Here is a 19,845-nt window from a genome sequence, read left to right on the forward strand (position 1 = left end):
GAACGAGAGAGAAGAGTCAAGTGGGAAAGACGTGGCGAATGAAAGACTCTCTCTGCCACATTTTACACATAATTCCCAACATGTCCCTACACACAACCGTCAGCGTACTCTTGTAACAATTTTCTCGTAGCAATTTTTCACACGAAGAGTACATGCAAAAAGCGAGGCTGATGCACGCAAAATTCAATTTATCATCCTTGCAACGTATTAATATATAATTTATTATTTTTATCTAAGACATATGACTTGAAAGCATAACATCCTAACTTTTGAAATAGAGATCTACCCGACTTAAAGAAATATATATATATATAATTTCTCATTTTATCTTTTTATTTAAATGTATATATTAATATATAACAATTGATAATTTAATAGATGAACTTAGACCACAAACATCTACAAAAGTGATAAGAGTAAATTGTTCTATCTACATTATATTCCTTATCTCTATACTACACAATATACTTATTTTTTATTTTTTTTATTCTTACTAAACTAAATGAATTTTTCTACTCATCATCCATATATTACAGATGTGATAAAGTAAAAATAAAATAAAAATTACATATAATATATGGTGTAGAGATTATGAGTATAATTTTTCAAAGTGATAATTAATGTTGCTATCTTATTTTTTAAAATTCTCCTATTATTAGAGCTTTACTTAATATGGTGGTCTTTTAAGAGAATCACGAATAAATTTTATGAAAATAAATTTATGAATTGATATAATTTTATATGATATTAAATTGTAAAGTTATTTTTATGACAAAAATTGTGTTTGGACTATTTTAAATTATTTCATTATCACTCACAAATACTTTATTACTATTTATAAATAATTAACTATTATTTATAAATTATTTACTATTATTTTACTACTATTTAGAGTTGGTTTGAATAGTGAGACGAGATCAGATGGTTTTATATTAGTTAAATAAAATATTATTATAATATTATTTATTATTATTATTCTTTTAAAATTTGAAAAAGTTGAATTATTTATTATATTTTATATAAAAAATAAAAAAATTATAATAATAAAATGAGATAATACAAGATAGTTGAGAATATTTATCCATTGGCCGTTAATCGTACCCAATATATTTTTAAAAGTAATGTGTTTATATTTAGAGTAATGCTACTCGTCATCCCAATTTGCATCATCCTTCTATCGTTCTATAATGTAGCATTAAGTGATTATAAATTATTTATTACATTTTATTTATAAATCTATCATCTAATGATACATTATGAGACAATGAAAAGATGATAAAAATTGAAATGATGAATTAATTTTTTCTTATATTTATTTATTTATCAAACAACGAGGGAATGGTATATACTTATAGTGAGTATACAGGGAATTGGGAAGGAAAATGTTTGTTTGTACTCTCATTTTGTTTACTCATTTTGGTGTATTTAATTTTTTTTATTTAATAATTAAGAAAATGATTTTTAATATATTGATATATTTTTTTATTTTTTAAAATTATTTAAATATATTAAAAAAAAAAAAAGGTCAAAATGAAGCGGTGAAACATAGCGGTGTAACTCAGCGACCGTTCAACTGGGTTTTTTTTTTCTTTTTTGAGCGGGAAAGCATGGGCTGAGTCATGAGTGGTTTTGTGGAAAGAAGGGCAACCGGCGCCGCCTACCAATTTCGTGAGGAAAGATTGCTATAGTATCTTTATAGGAGCTAGTGCAGCTGTATCTATCTGAAACAGTAATAATACTTTATTATTTATATATAAGGAATTTGTATATTTTTGCCGTATTTTTTATTTATGGGTATTAGTCATAAAAAGTTTTATACTTAATATCACTTTTTATTATTATTAGAAATGTAGAACATCTTAGTATATTTTATTAAAAAAATAATTTATTTATAACATTTTATACCATATATTATATAATAATATATTAAATGAGAGATATTTTTATAAAATATCTTATAAAAATAACATAATTTTATAAAAATATTTTTTATTTAATATATTATTGTATATTGTATAAAATATTATAGATATATTATTACTCATTTTATTATTTGGATTAATAGATTCAGAGGCCTGATCGAGACATATATAATCATACAATAATTAATATTTATAATCAAAATAAATCATACAATAATTAATTAAATACCATATCTATGATCAGTCACGTCAAGTTGAATCTCTGGTACTGGATCAATCTGACCGAAAGATTATTCATTATCTTTATACTGCACCCATCCAACTTTGAGTTGACAACTTGATATTATCACTGTATACGTCCCTATATAATCATTGAAAAATGCTGCATCTGCCGAGATACATCTCGACAAAAGTTATTAATTTTTATTTTATGTAATTTTTTACGATAAATTTTATGCCTTAGTTATTATTTATTTTTATTTTTTATAAGATATAAAATGTAAATTAATGAATAATAGTTAATAAAAAAGAGAGTAATAATATATATACAATACATTATATAATATATTATATAAAAATATTATAAAATGAGATTATTTTTATAATATATAAATATATTCATCATTTAAATCATAATTATATAAAATATTATGTATAAATCAATTTTTTAATTTATAAAATATTCGAGCAGATCTCCGTACGAACTAAATTGCGATTTACTTATCATTGATGGAGAAGTCAACCGATTGGCTACTTTCCTTCTAAAGAAAAGAAAGAAAGAAGAAAGAAAAGATACCAAAGTCGCTTTCCAGATCAGTTCTCATGAGAGATGCTTTTACGTGTTTGTTGTATGTATGTATGATTTGGAAAAGGAGTCCCAGACTATCATTTTTTTGGTTTGTACAATATAAAACTCTCGTATGGATCAAACTAACTAACATTGTATATTTAATCTTAAACAATGAACATGTATTACTTTATATCTTTTGGTCATTATTTTCCATTTAAAATTTATTTATATTAATATTCTTGTACCTTCTTCTTACTTTTAACTTTTATTCGCTTTCACACACAAATAAAAAAATATATAAATTGCATATATTAAATAAATTGAGATCCCTTCAGTTTTTGCATGAATTTAAAAACCTCAAGTACGTGAGAGTTAGATACATAAATTAGCATGATTTACAATATTTATTACTCATTTAGAGTTTGTTTGAGAATACTTATGTTCTCAAATATTTTCAGACTATTAATTTACTACTATTCACACTATGTTTCACACATAATCTGAAATACTCTTAATAGAATGACGTCGCCTGAAATATTTATACATGTATTAATATATGTTATAAGGCACATCTGAATCGCCTAGGTATAAAAAAATCCTATCAATTATATATTAAAGAAATAAGGTAAGTATTAAAATCTTACTTGTGGTTTTTATTACATAAATTATTCCTTGAAATTTACTATCAAACATAGTAGTGCTGAAGTTTATGAAGCAATGGATAGCAAGTGTAATTAATTACAACGATCAACTTATTAATTAAGGGAATAAACTTACAAAAATCAACTACCATTCATCTTCAATACTCTTAAAGTTTTCTTTAGATGTTAAGAGTATCTCAGATAATTTATGAATAAGAATAAAATAGTCTGTGAATAGTAATGAATAATTTGTAAATAATAATTAAGTAGTTTGAGAGTGTATGAGAATAGTTGTATTTCCAAACAGATCCATAAGCTTCTTCCACTCTTATTATGTGATTCTCTCACAATTTTCTATAGGTATCAAAAAGTGAAAGATTAATACAAATGTTCAAAATTTTCCTCGTCATTATCCCTTATTTCCCCCATCAAAAGGATAATGGGATGCAAATTGGTCTCTCGATTTTCAGTGAAGTCAGAGTGAAAGCAACATCTCAACAGACCATAAGATGGTTTGCCCATAAAATGTCTTTGTTGATTAAGAGTGTTATCCAATTGCTAAGCAGCTCATGCTCTTGCTAACAGGTAATATGGGTTGGCTGGATTAGGTAATGAAATGTGGTATAATCCAAATACTGTGGGTCATTCTTCACCCTTAGAGTACTCTCATTAGATTAGTTAAAATTAAAGTATATTTTTTATGAATATAAGATGAATTTAACTTTTAGTTATTCCATTCACATAAGTCTCCATATTGGAATAGCCATTTTTTTATTATATGATAATAAAATAATAAAAGATGAATTTGACTTTAGCTATTCACATTAAATCTATACATTGGATTATTCATTTATTCATGAGTAATTAATAATTTCAAAAATATTTTAATTTTTTTAATTATGAAATTATTTTATTTTATCATATTTTACTATTCATAATATTATATATTAATTAGTAATCATATTCTAATTAAATTATGGGTTAAAAAATTATATTTTTTCAATTGTCATTTAATGCTATAACCACAAATGTCTAATTAAACTTATCTAAAATTCTATATAAATGTCTTAATTTACAAACCAATCCAATATTTCCCATCCAACTATATTTTTTCTTTTTTACCAAATTTTCTTCTTCCATATAGTTTTTTTACCAAACTTTATTCTATCTAATAATCATATCTACTAAATTTTTCATCCAACTATCTTCTTTTACCAAACTTTCTTCTATCAAACAACCACATTTACTCTATTTTCCATTCAACAATATTTGTTTGCCAAACTTTCTTTTATCAAACAACAATGGTTGGAAGAATCTTTTTTTTTTCCTAACCTAGAGGTAGCATGCTATGCAATGCAATAGCAACCAAACAAGCAAGTTTACCGTAAAGAAATATCACAAACTTCAAATTTCAAAGTTACCATAGTTATAATTTATTCAATTGTAAACTTGAAATTTAAATTATTGCTATCTATTACAACAAGTCTTGTATAAATTATGTGTAATCCTCACGGAAACAGAGTAGAGAAATATATAGATTTGTATAAATTCTTGCTTTTCTTTGTACACACAAACGGATGTGTAATCCTCACGGAAACATTCACATGCAACCCCTCAATCATAAACATAGACAGAAAATAGATCCACAAACAACTAAACCCATCCACAATCAAAGATTAGGGTTTGGAGAAGAGGAATGCGAGGGCTAGCAAGGTGCGGAATAAGCTTATGGATCATCAAGAGAATCGAATATTATACAAAAAAAGAGATTACCAGAGCTTCGAAGAAGCAGATTGGCAAGAGAAATAGGGGTTTTGGTCGTTTTCGACGAGAGTATGAGTGCTGTGGCACGGTGGTGCGGTGTCGTTGTTGCCAACGAGACGTGGGGCGGTGGTGCGGTGGTGATGCGGTGGTGGGTCTCTCTGGTCGAAGACGAAATACTCGAGTTTTGGTGGGAAGGGTGTCTGGCTTTTGAGAGGAAAGGGAAAAATAGAAACTATAAAGACGTTGATGGAGACCTCGGGAAAGAGAAACAAATTATATAAAATGGATTTGATGAATAAACAGTGTCTTTCAAATTTGAAAATTACTTTAGAAGTTACTGTAGTTATATTCTAAATATTTATAATTTAGTTATTCCAATCTGATAAATTTTATGGTTCAATAGCTAAATTTTCATTGGATTTAACTTTTAGTTAATCCAATGAGAGTGCTCTTAGCTACCTAATAGATAGAATACTCACGCTGTGGGTAATGGGCAAAACCACAAAGATAAAAACAGACTGCTCACAATATTTCACGGGTCATTGCACCATTGATACAAACTCCTCGTAATAAATAGTACTAATAACCTTTTGAATTCATTTGTTTTCCTAAATTACCTCACGCTGTTTCGATCAATAAACAACGTGAGAGATTATATAAAAATAATTTTACAAATTGATGCGATTTCATATGATCTATCATATTTACTTTATAATAAAATTAATTTTATAACATGACGAATCATATCAAACTACATCAATCTGTAGAATTACTTTTATGTAATTCTTTTGTATCTAGATTATTTTTTTTCCTAAAAACAGAATCTTATTTATTTATTTATTTTTATTTTATTTTTTAATTAGATTAGTTGATATATTATATTTTAAATGAGTTTTTTTATTAATGTGATTAATATATAAAATTAATCAAAATTAATCAAAATGTAAAATAAAATAATAGCATTAATTAAAGTGGAGTTGATTTTGGTACGTTTGGATGATAAACTCATCTCAATTCATCATTACAATTTTTTCAAATTCCAACACAAAATATAATAAACGATTTAATTTTTTCAAATTTTAAAATAATAATAATATTAAAAAATAATATTATAAAAATATTTTATCATCTCAACTCATCTCAACTCAACTAAATTCAATATTCAATCACAGACTTGGAAACAACTTTGTAAAACTCAGAGAAGTGACATACACGACAAGAGGGTTCTATTCAGTTGTCAAATTTCTGACGGGTATTATCACAACATGTGTTAACTATCTTTTGTATTTTTATTAGCTCTATTTATTTTTATGGATAAACATAAAATGAGATGAATTAATATTAAAATTAAAAGTTGAATAAAATATTATTAAAATATATTTTTTAATATTATTCTTATTTTAAAATTTGAGAAAATTGAATTATTTATTTTATTTTGTGTAAAAATTTAAGAAAATTATAATAATTAAATGAGATGAGATAAATTGAAATGATTTGTAAAAATAAACAAGGCGTAATCCCTCCCGCTTGATGTGAAATGCCCACGTGGCCTGATTTTTAAATAATAAAAAAATAAAATTTGAATGCATAGTATTCTTCCATCCTCTCACTAATTTTTCTTCTTCTCTCCCAAACTCATTGTCCGCAAGCCAAACCCATCGATTTTTCTTCGAATCCCATCATCCGCAAGCCAAACCGCATGTATTTATCGTAAACTTGTTATTTTCTTGAAAAACTATTATAGGAACCATTTGTTTGTTAACATGAAGCTGACTTAAAAAACACAATACTTTTTTTATTCTATCTCTTTACCTCCAAAGAGATTTCTTTTTTCTTTATTAATTGAAGTGTTTGGGATTGGGTGGGTCTTATGCTCATACATTCTAGTCAACACGTGCTGCGACTCGATGTTAACTTTCTTGTAAATATATAAAATCCTTTAATTTACTTCTTCGTTCAGCTGTTGTTGTTTTGTGTTGATGTCGGATCTACATTTGCCTTTGGAAGCATGCACATTTTGACATTTTCGCTAGTAATTCTTTCACATTCTCTTATCTGCTAAAATTCATGTTTGCTGTTTGGTTGCGAGAAAATTGAGATGAGTGTAGCAAAAGAAAAATAAGAGAATGTTTGTATTATTTTCTCAGAAAATCCAGGATTACAACTTTCACATTCTCTTTTCTGGATATGTTTGGGACATGGGATGAGACACAAAATTTTCATCTTATCTCATCATTATAATTTTTCCAAACTCTCACACAAAATATAATAAATAATTCAACTTTTTTAAATTACAATTTAACTTTTTAAAATTTCAAAACAATAATAATATTTTAAAATTTAATTTAAAACAAAAAATTCTCATCTCACTCCCTAAACCTACCCTTATTTGTTTACGATAATGTTTGGGGCATGGGATGATATGCAAAATTCCCATCTCATCTTATCATTACAACTTTTTTAAATTCTCACGCAAAATATAATAAAAAATTTAAATTTTTCAAATCTCAAAATAATAATAATATTTTAAACTTTTATTTAAAATAAAAAATTATAATCTCATTCCCCAAACCTAGTATACAAATATTTCACTATTATTTATTATTTTATTATTACTTTTCAGTTAACTTTTATTATTATTCACTATTATTTAATATTTTATTTTTACTTTTTTAATCATACAATAATTAATAAATTCTGCTAGAGGGATCGAAAAAAATAACCGGAATAAAGATACCGAATAGTATATTTTAATTTTTAATTTTTTAATTTCTTTTATGTATTTTCTTTAATCATTATAAATATTTTTTAAAAAAATAAAAAATTTATAATATTATTAAAAAAATTTTTTAATCACTAAAAAAAATCCATTCGAAACTCAAATACGAATCCTAAAACATTTCTCATAATTAATATATCTATGATCGTGACATATATAATCATACAATAATTAATATTTATAATCATAATAAATCATACAATAATTAATTAAATACAATATCTATGATCAGTCACGTCAAATTGAATCTCTAGTACTGGATGAATCTGACGGAAGGATTATTCATTCATTATCTGTATACGGCACCCAACTAACTTTGAGTTGACAACTTGATATTTTCACTGTATACGTCCATGTATAATCATTGAAAAATGCTGCATCGGAGAAATGAAATTAAGAGCGTGAAAATTATTTATTCACATTATTTTTTATAATATTTCACATAATTATATTTTAAATAAAGAATATTTTTATAAAATATCTTATAAAAATAATATAATTTTATAAAAATATTTTCATTTTATAACATTTTTATATAATTTATTGTACCATATATTATGTATATACCATTACTTTTAAGAGTTATGGTGGAGAAATGATATTAACATTAGAATATGTAAGTATTACGTAATTTTTTTAAAAAATTGAGTAAATATGAGTTTTATTTAAAATAAATTATTATTTTTTAATAATAAACTCTATTACTTTTTAAAATGATTATGCAATACTTACGCACTCTACGATTACATGTAACATTATTTTCTACCGGGATACATCTAGACAAAAGTTATTGATTTTTATTTTATGTAATTTTTTATGAGAAATTTTAAACATCAATTATTATTTATTTTTATATTTTATATTTATATTTATATTTATTTTTTATAAAATATAAAATGTGAGATAGTAAATAGTAATTGATAGAAATAATTTTTTTATTATTAAAAATATATTTTTAAATAAGTTTATAAATATTTTTTGAAATATTAAAAGTAATTTATAAAATATATATACATGGACGGGCAGATCTCCGTACGAACTAAATTGCGATTTACTTATCATTCATGGAGAAGTCAACCGATTGGCTACTTTCCTTCTAAAGAAAAGAAAGAAAGAAGAAAGAAAAGATACCAAAGTCGCTTTCCAGATCAGTTCTCATGAGAGATGCTTTTACGTGTTTGTTGTATGTATGTATGATTTGGAAAAGGAGTCCCAGACTATCATTTTTTTGGTTTGTACAATATAAAACTCTCGTATGGATCAAACTAACTAACATTGTATATTTAATCTTAAACAATGGACATGTATTACTTTATATCTTTTGGTCATTATTTTCCATTTAAAATTTATTTATATTAATATTCTTGTACCTTCTTCTTACTTTTAACTTTTATTCACTTTCACACACAAATAAAAAAATATATAAATTGCATATATTAAATAAATTGAGATCCCTTCAGTTTTTGCATGAATTTAAAAACCTCAAGTACGTGAGAGTTAGATACATAAATTAGCATGATTTACAATATTTATTACTCATTTAGAGTTTGTTTGAGAATACAACTGTTTTTAGATATTTTCAGACTATTAATTTACTACTATTCACACTATATTTCACACATAATCTGAAATACTCTTAGTAGAATGATGTCGCCTGAAATATTTATACATGTATTAATATATGTTATAAGGCACATCTGAATCGCCTAGGTTTTTATTACAGAAATTAGTCCTTGAAATTTACCATCAAACATAGTAGTGCTGAAGTTTATGAAGCAATGGATATGTAATTAATTACAACGATCAACTTATTAATTAAGGGAATAAACTTAAAAAAATCAATTACCATTTATTTTCAGTACTCTTAAGGTTTTGTTTGAATGTTAAAAGTTTCTCAGATGATTTGTGAATAAGAATAAAATAATCTGTAAATAGTAATGAATAATTTGTAAATAATAATTAAGTAGTTTAAGAGTATCTGAGAATAATTGTATTTCCAAACACTCTTAAACTTCTTCCACTCTTGCTCAGTGATTCTTTTGCAATTTTCTACCGGTATCAAAATGTGAAAGATCAATACAAATGTTCAAAATTTTCCACGTCATTATCCCTTATCTCCCCCATCGATAGGACAATGGGATGCAAAATGGTCTCTTGATTTTCAGTGAAGTCAGAGTGAAAGCAACATCTCAACAGACCATAAGATGGTTTGCCCATAAAAAGTCTTTGTGTGATTAAAAGTGTTATCCAATTGCTAAGTAGCTCATGCTTTTGCTAACAGGTAATATGGGTTGGCTGGATTAGGTAATGAAATGTGGTATAATCCAAATATTGTGGGTCATCCTTCACCCTTAGCTACCTAATAGATCGAATATTCACGCTGTAGGTAATGGGCAAAACCACAAAGACAAAAAAACCCAGGATTCAGGATATGTTTTGGGGCATGTGATGAGATACAAAATTATCATCAATATAATTTTTTCAAACTCCCACACAAAATATAATAAATAATTTAACTTTTTTAAATCTCAATTTAATTTTTTCAAATCCCAAAATAATAATAATATTTAAAAATAATATTTTAAACTTTTATTTAAAACAAAAAATTTTCATCTCACTTCCTAAACCTATCTTGTTTAGGTACTAATAATATAAATATCTATTATTACTTTTTCATTATTTTTTATTATTACTTTTCAATTACTTTTTATTACTATTTAATATTCTATTATTATTTTTTATTATTATTCATAAAATATTTGAGATATTCTCACTATTCAAACCTATAATTTAAGAGTAGAAGTTTCCTTTCTTCAAAGACATTTTATTTGATTGAGTTTTTTGTGAAATTTTGTTCTTGAATTGGGAACCTTCATTTACAAGGGATACTGGAGGTCCATGTTTTTGTTGAGATTGTTCGCTAGAGAACTTATCTAGAAATGAGATATGAAAAGTCACATTTACATTTTTGTTTTTATTTTCTTATAAATATAATAACACGTGGCATGACATGTCAAGTGGGAGGGCCGAGCGGCGACTGTAGAAAGATTCGTGAGAAAATATGCGAAATGAAAATGCTTTATCTCCCGCTGGAGGCTCCCACTGGAGATCTAGTAGTGTATTTTTATGTATTTTTTTATATAAATTTTTTTAATAATTTTAAATATTTTAAAAAAATAAAAAAATCATAATATTATTAAAAAATATTTTCTTAACCACGAAGGAAAATAAAAAAATATTTTAATAATTTTTTATTTTACTTCATGGTTAAAGAAATATTTTTTAATAATTTTTTTTTTTACTTTCTGAATCAGAAAGTGTATTTTTAATAATATTCTAAATTTATTTTATTTTTTTAAAATATTAAAAAATCTATATAAAAAATACATGTAAAGCAATCCTACACACCCAGCGGGAGCCCCAGCGGGGCTGTAGCATTGTCCTATACGAGAACCTTCTTTTCTACTCTCATTTGTCAGGTAATTAATTACCCATGAGAAGTAAGGGCTAATCAGATTGACAGACTCTCGCATTCAGATCCGATTGGGTTTAGTTTCTGTGCACGCTTGGATATGACATGTTAATTTACCTATATATATATATATTCTTAAAAAAATAGAGAATTTAACAGCATTCAATTGCAACTACCCCTTTTTCAATTACCCCGTTTTCATTGATACAAGATATCCAAAATAATTTGTCTTGGCCGAACTTAAAACGTGAGATTTCAGAATATGATCATATTTATAGACTTGTCAAGGTAAAATTTATAAATAAGGCCTTTTCACAACTGAATCTATAGACTATTCAAGACTATAATTAAATTCAGTAAAATCATTGATCTTATCTCCCAAACAATTTGAGAGATTTCATTCGTCACCTTTTTATTCACAACTATATAATATAGGGTATCGCAATTTTAAATCCCATATATCAAATCGATATTGATTTTGATATCATTCGTAAATTTAAAAAAAAACATCAAGCTACATGCAGGTTCATACGCAAATTCTCTTAATTTTTGGTTGAATTTCCAGAGCTAAAGTTATTCTAAAACAATTTCTATTTCAAAAAGTTATTTTAATTTTAATTTTTACATTTTTCATTCTGCAGAATATAGGGTACCTTAATAAACTCCCAAAGATAAACGAAAATCTAGAAATAAGAGCAGGTATAATACAACAGAAACAGGGAGAAATGAAAGGCTAGCTTACCTTTTTGGGCAAAAGGAAATTAAAAAACGAAACATGCCTAAAGATATCAACATCTCCATCATATTAGGGTATTTCTGATCCATTGAAGTTGAGGCCTCACAATATCAGTGACTCTCTTCCTGCTTATTCTAAAAGTACCTTAAGAAAATGCTCTGGCCACCTCATTTTTCTTCCAAAAGAAGTGATGTGCAAGAAAGAAGGGATGACAGCTCCTCTTCTGTTGCCACACCAAAGCCTTGCCATCTTATTCTACCAAATTTGTCCAGCAGAAAAATATACCTACAGATGGAAATGACAAAATGTCAGCAAATAGTAGCTCTAAAACTAATTACTTCCTTCCCACTAAATAAGTTTGGAAATGGAAATATTTTGTACCCAGTGAGAAGGTTCAGAATTTTTAATTCTTTTCGGAAGTAATAATGGTCACCAAATGAATATACAATCTGCTTCTGAAGTGTATCCTTCCCTTCATAATTAGATTTTTTCATTATCCGAAGAAGCAGCTGCTTAATAGGGTTCCGGCATAAGAACCACGAGTCTATGAAGGACACCTGGGAAAAATGAAGTATTTCATCGATAATTTAAATGTAAAAATTTAAAGATAATTATCCATGATAAATTATTAGAGCATCGTGAAAGATTAAAATAAGGCATATGCAATTTATTCTGAACTTTGTTAATTAACCATTGAAAATGTTTGTAAAACACATTTACAATCTTTAAGATGTACCTTTGCATCTAATCTGGAATGAACCAACTATGAAACACTGTGTCGGACATTTGATTTTTCCCTATATTCAACTAGTGTTTTCCCGAGAAAAAGATAAAACAGTTACAGTACAATGGTAATGTAAAAAAAAAAAAAAAAAAAAAACACTTAAATAGCCTTCCTAAATGTTTGCATAACAGCAAACTCAATCCTAAATGTTTGCATAACAGCAAACTCAACACACTCTGCTGGTGTGTTGTTTTGGTCGTTTAAAAATCATATTGCTGCTTTAATGTTCTGAGCATTAGTATATTTTCAAAGGAGAAACGATTTTATGCAGAAAGAAACCAAAAATAGTGAATTCATCAACAGTTTTATGTGCGCAAGTGGCAATTTGATTGAGTATGCAAAAATGTCACAAAACCACAACTCCGTTTAGAGAAAGGGAGAAAAAAATGTTGGCATGTCATATAACATCTCTTGCACAAATTATAATTCTTCTGACTGAGGCATAATCTGGAAAATGATATTGCCACTCAAAATATAGTTGCCATGAGACTGCGGCTCAAGTTTTCAATGCTTGACTGGTAAGTGAAGGAGGATAATCGGAGTAAATTAGAGAAAGAAGAAGTCCCACTTTTTCATGGAAACTCTCTCAGCACATTTATATGCAACTTCATGAAAAAATCATATAACCTTTAAATGATTGCATTCATCAGACACTTGCACTGACCTACATCTGAACCCACAAAAGGATCAGAGAAGAAAATTTGCGAGTAATTAAATACAATGATGAGTAGATGATCGAGTTGTGAAAACTAGATGCATTGATCTCATAAACCTGTAATGCTGGGGATTGCCTCCAAGTACTGGGACAATTTATTTAACTACTAACATATACAAAGTGTAGGGGTGAAAAAAAACCGGAAAAGTGATTGTACCTCGTATAGCTGAAGATCTTTTGAATCACTGTAAGCACCTAGAAAAGGCCCACTCCAAGAATCAATCATTGCCTGTCAAGTGACAGGAAATAACACCAGATTGTTGCAGCAACAGAACAATACAAATAATTAAAAGCGAAACTAACCAAATTTATTTCTTTGATTAAAGAACATTTTATTAGAGGATAAAATAGTAAGAGTCAAACCTATCAACTAAGTTATTTTAAAAAAAATATATGATCCAGGAAATTCTGGGATTCGAATTTATAAAATATAGAGAAAATAGTGAGGCATGCCAATTTTCAGGCAGCCTAATTGGCGGAGTAATATATAAGCGACCAAGTGTGAGAAATAATTGAACTGGTATGATGATTCTATTTCTGTTTCTACTTAGTGCACAAAATCTTGAGTTATTTTTTACTGTATCTTCCTTTTTGAAAATGCCTTAAAACCTAATATAATATTATCTGGGCACCATATATCATGCCTATCATCCATATTTGACGTTTTCATTTTGCACCCCGCCACCCTCGCTAAAAGGAACAAAAAAGTAAAACCCTCCAACTCCCTTCTCCTATTTTCCTTGTAGTTCTACTCACTTTATTCCAGCTGGCAAACAGCTCCTAGACCTAAGTTCTGTAAATTATATTTAGTCCATGAAACCGTATACTCATTAATCACAATGGATTACATGCTTTCTTGCACATTAAAAGGTGTAGTAAAGATATCCAAATGTAATATACGCATCCAACTTGGAACAAAAAAACCACTGGCATTTGGTGAACTGGTGAAGCACCTGAAATTTTGGTGCACAATCATAACTAACGTTCTATACCTGGGAGTTTGCACGGAATGAAAGACATAGCAATGTTGCCTTTGGAATAGCTGCTTTTTCAGCATCAACCATATCTCTATTGAAAGTGATAGGCAGCTTCCATGTTTTATTACCAGAGTAGTTCACTTCTATGTCAGGAAACTTCACGGCTGCCATTGCAGGAATTATAATTTTATTTGCCATAGAAATCTGCACAAATACTGCTAATAAAGTCATTCTGTACAGTCAAGAATAAACTAAAGAACATGACTTACATACTATACTCCACAGATTATTAGGTTTGATCACACATCATCATCGTTTAAGTAAAAGAATCACCACTCAGAGGTCCAATTATGTAGATTGGTCACACTAAATATAGACTCTATCTGGCCATCTCAACACAGTTTTTTAATCGAATCCAATGCATGATATAGAATGTGGTGTTTAAAATTGTTTAGAAACTAGTTCACAATCACATCATTCCAATTCAATATCACTACACGTAATACGCTATGCAAATCATTCCCTCAGCGGAAAGGAAAGTCAAATTCTCAACGAAATCGAAGGGCAGAGGCCTTTGCTTACCCCAGTAGAAGATTAAAAAAAAAATGATTTTTTCGCTACAATACCTTCCCACCATGTTTCTTGAGCTCCGAAATATCGGCAAAGTATCCCCTGTTCATCTCATCTGCACTGCCCTAAATCACATGAAAAATTACTTATAGCATTCAATACATAAGGTATCTAAGAGGAAAAAAAAAAATAGAAACTTCAGACTCACAGCCGAGCACGCTCTTTCTCGATAGCCGCCTTGTTTCCCAGCTACAAACAATAGAGGTTTAAAAAAAGGAAAAGAAAACAAAAATCAGAATAGAAGCCTTAGTTGTCATAGTTGATGGAAGAAAATAATAATAAAGAGATTCTATTTGAAACAATGTATAGAATACCTGGTAAATGTCGAGAAGGCGAATGGAGGACCTTTGAGCTAAATGCAGTGAAGGAAGATGAAAGATATTCTCATGGTGCCCCAAAATCTGATCACAAAGAATCGCAGCCCGGCTTGATGAAGCCTGGGGTATCAATCGCTTCAAACTCTGCATTTTCAATCTGATTTATGCTTCGCTCGCTCGCTCGCTCGCTCTCTCTCTCTCTCTCTCTCTCTCTCTGAGTAACCTGGGGACGAAGAACTGTACGATCTCTATAAGACTGTTTGGGCCTACTCCTATAGTTGGACTAAACATTCCTATTTGAAACCGAAATGGGCTTGTTGCGTATCATGAAGTGTTGGGATAATATTTTCTGATTATTTGTGTTTTTTTATGTAGATTTTTTTTTTTAATTTTTTTGTATGGGAAACAATATGAGCGATTACATATAAGTAATTTCACAATCTCATGTGATTTGATATGATTTATCAATTTATAAAATTATTTTTACTGTAAAGTAGATCTAACGAATCACATTGAATCACGTAATTTGTGAAATTACTTTATGTAATTTTTTTGTGGCTGCAGCAGTACTCATTTTGTATGCTAGATTTTGTCAATAATCTACCTGATTTTGGACTCAGACTTTAAGTATTTTTTTTTTTGAATTATAAGAATAAGAATGAGAGAGCAATAAATATATGACATAGATTTCACAATATTTATTCCTGCTTGATATATGGAGTTTGGGAGTTTAACTTTTCCTCGCAATAAGCATATTATTATTCTCTAGTTTCATTTCATTTAATCTTTCAAAAGAAATTAACTTCAATAAAGATACAATGTAAAACACTTCTTTATATCTTTTGATAAAATCATGGCATAAAATTTTTATTTGAAAATAAAATAAGCACACCCACACCAAATTAATTATTTCACTATAAAAAAAATTGAAAAAAGAAAAAAAAATTGGGGTGGCTCTCCATTCCTCCATAGGGTAGTCTGGCCACCCCATGATAGTTATGGCAACCTTGCTTGGTGTGGGCAACATTACTTCACATAAGATGGATCTGCAACCTCAGTTTGCATCCATCCTATTGTCAAGTTGGCTAGAACCACCATGCATGGGATGGTTTGTGGCCACCCCATCCCGATGTGTTAGGGTGGCAAGATTCACCTTGATTGAGGTAGTTTGCCACCACTTCATGGTGGTTCAGTCACCCTTTTAGATGGTTCTAAATTCTCGTATTGCAATTTGGTATAGTGTAGCTTTTCTTTAAAAAAAAATGTAAAATTTTTATGTGTCAAATTATGATTAAAGGGTATAAAACTGAGTTATATATATATATATATATATATCTATATTTATATCCCAACGAGAAATGTTTAGTTCACAAAGAATCTCTTAAAATAAAACTTGTCAACTAATATTGCTTGTTGTGGTATATTAAATTAATAGTAGGGGCTCTCCTTTCAAAACACGTCATAAGCACATAGTGACATCCTTAAATGGGTGTGGAAGGGATAGAATAGTCCAGGTTAAATATGACATCCATGACCCAGTCTATTATGTGGTCTTCATCAGACATATGAGAATAAAAGGAGATGATGAGACAAAAGTTGAGGAAAAAAGAGCAAAGTGTCAGAATGAAATGACAAAAAAGAGGGGAAAAGAGAGAGAAGGGGCACATGGAAGCAAAAATAGATAGTGAAATAAAATAAAACAGAATTATTCACCAACTACTGACAGGAGCCAATAAAAGGAAAGAGATAAGATCACCAGAGAGAATTCAAATTCTGGGCGACTAGATGTGAGAGTTTCCTCAACCTCCAAACGGAAGCTTCAATTTAATTATTTTCTCCAGACATTAGGGTCAGCTGGAGGGGATAAAATAGTCCAAGTCCAATATGACATCTATGACCTAGTCCATTGGGCGACTTTCAACAGGAAAAAGAGAGAAAAATGAGATGAGGGGACAAAGGCTGAGAAAATGAAGGCAAGATGTCAAAAGTAACTGATGGCAAGGGAGGAAAAATAGAGAGAAGGGGGGTCACGTACCAAAAAGTGGACAATGAAGTGACATAAAACTAATTCTTCACCAAACACTGATAGAGATCAATAAAAGGGATTAGATTAGCTGAGAGAATGAGACTTTTGAGTGATTGGATGCGCGAGCTTCTTCAACCTCCAGACGGAAGCTTCAGTTCTCTTATTTTCTCAAAGCAACATGGGCCAACAGGAAGGAATAAAATAGTCTAGGCCCAATATGGCATCAATGACCCAGTCGATTGGGTGGATTTCATTAAGAAAAAGAGAGAAAAATAAGATGAGGGGGCAGAGGTTGAGGAAAGAAGGGCAAGTTGTTAGAAGGAAGTAACGAAAATGAAGGAAAATAGAGAGAATGGAGTCAGGCACGCAAAAGTAGATATTGAAGTGACATAAAGCCATCACCAACCACTCATAGAGGCTAATAAAAGGGATTAGATCGATTGAGAGAAGATGGATTCTGGGTGACTGGATGCACGAGCTTCTTCAACCTCATGATAGAAACTTCAGTTTTATTATTTTCTGTAGACATTAAGAGCAACTGGAAGGAATAAAGTAGCCCAAGTCCAATATGACATTTATGGCTCAGTCCATTAGGTGGACTTTATCAGGAAAAAGATATAAAAAGAAGATTAAGGGCAAGTGAAGCAGAAAAGAGAGTAAGATGTTAGAAGAAAGTGATGGAAATGAGGGAAAAATAGAAATAAAGGGGGCCAGACATGAAAAAGTGGACAATGAAGTGACATAAAGCTAAATTCTTCAACAACCACTAACATAGGCCAATAAAAGGGATTAGATTGGTTAAGAGAAAATGACTTCTGGGCGACTAGATGCTAGAGTTTCTTAAACCTCTATACAAAAGCTTTAGTTTTATTATTTTCTCTAGGTATTAGGGGTCAATTGGAAGGGATAAAATAGTCCAATCTCAATATAGCATTCATGATCCAGTCCATTAGGTGACATTCATCAAGAAAAAGAGAGAAAAAATAGATAAGGGGACATAGGCTAAAGAAAAAAGGTAAATATGTCTAAAGGAAGTGATGATAATGAGGAAAAAATAGAGAGAAAGTGTGCTAGACACACAAAAGTAGATAATAAAGTAACATAAAGCTGAAATTTTCACTAACCACTAACAAAGGCCAATAAAATGAATTAGATCGGCTGATAGAAGGGGACTTCAGGGTGAATGGATGCATGAGCTCTTTCAACCTTTAGATGGAAGCTTTATTTTTATTATTTTCTCTAGGTATTAGGGTTAAGCGGAAGGTATATAAAATAACATAAGCCCAATATGACATCCATGACCCAAGTCATTGGGTGGCTTTCATAAGGAAAAAATGAGAACATGAGATGAGGTGACAAAGGCTGAGGAAAAGAGGGCAATGTGTCAGAAAGAAGTGACACATAATAGGAAAAAATAAAAGAGAAGCGGGTACACAAAAGTGGACATTGAAGTGATATAAAACTGAATTATTCACCAACCACTAACTGAAGCCAATAAAAGGGATTGGATTGGCTCAGAGAAAGGGACTTCTACGCAATTGGATGCACGAGTTTCTTCAATCCCTAGACAGAAACTTCTATTTTATTATTTTTTTCAAGCCTTAGGGGTCAACTGGTTGGGATAAAATAATCTAGACCCAATATGACATCCATTTCCCAGTCCATAGGGTGGCCTTCATTGGAAAAAAAGATAAAAGAAGAAGATGAAATGCAAAGGATGCAGAAATGAGGGTAATGTATTTGAAGGAAGTGATGGAAAGAAGGGTAAAATGGAAAGAAGAGGCCAGGCATACAAAAGTGGACAATGAAATGACATAAAGCTGGATTCTTCACCAATCAGTGACAAGGGCCAATAAAAGGGATCATATCAACTGAGAGAAGGGGAGTTTTGAGCGACTGGATGCATGAGCTTCTTCACCTCGAGGCAGAAGCTTCATTTTGTTATTTTCTCTAGACATTAGAGGTCAACTGTAAGGGATAAAATACCCCAGACCTAATATGACATGTATAGCCTAGTCCATTAAGTCGCTTTCATTATGAAAAAGATAGAAAAATGAGAAGACGAGAAAAAAAGTTGAGGACAGAAGGGCAATGTGCCAGAAGTAAGTGACATGAAGGAGAGGAAAAAAGAGAGAAGAATGGTCAGGTATGCAAAAGTGGACAGTAAAGAGATATAAAGTTGAATTCTTCACCAAACACTGAAAGTGGCCAATAAAAGAATCAGATAGGCTAAGAGAAAGAGACTTCTGAGAACCTGGATGCATGAGTCTCTTCAACCTCTAGACAGAAAAC

General features: G+C 29.4%; 1 protein-coding gene across 2 annotated transcripts; it reads right to left on the reverse strand.

Moving 5' to 3' along the window:
- Positions 1-11,905: 11,905 nt before the first annotated feature.
- Positions 11,906-15,794, reverse strand: LOC121240064. Of its 2 annotated transcripts, XM_041137517.1 has the most exons (7): positions 15,525-15,794; positions 15,359-15,399; positions 15,207-15,270; positions 14,596-14,784; positions 13,761-13,832; positions 12,486-12,661; positions 11,906-12,389 (listed from the first exon to the last, which is right to left on the reverse strand). In XM_041137517.1, the coding sequence occupies exons 1-7, from the start codon at positions 15,675-15,677 to the stop codon at positions 12,272-12,274; spliced, it is 813 nt and encodes a 270-aa protein (XP_040993451.1). In that variant the 5' UTR covers positions 15,678-15,794; the 3' UTR covers positions 11,906-12,271. The 2 variants fall into 2 exon arrangements, 1 of the variants encoding a protein (XP_040993451.1); XR_005935434.1 differs by lacking the exon at positions 14,596-14,784 and having other exon boundaries at positions 13,761-13,798; positions 15,207-15,275; positions 15,525-15,625.
- Positions 15,795-19,845: the final 4,051 nt, after the last annotated feature.

The sequence above is a fragment of the Juglans microcarpa x Juglans regia genome, chromosome 7D (genome assembly GCF_004785595.1).
Source record: "Juglans microcarpa x Juglans regia isolate MS1-56 chromosome 7D, Jm3101_v1.0, whole genome shotgun sequence".
NCBI lineage: Eukaryota > Viridiplantae > Streptophyta > Magnoliopsida > Fagales > Juglandaceae > Juglans > Juglans microcarpa x Juglans regia.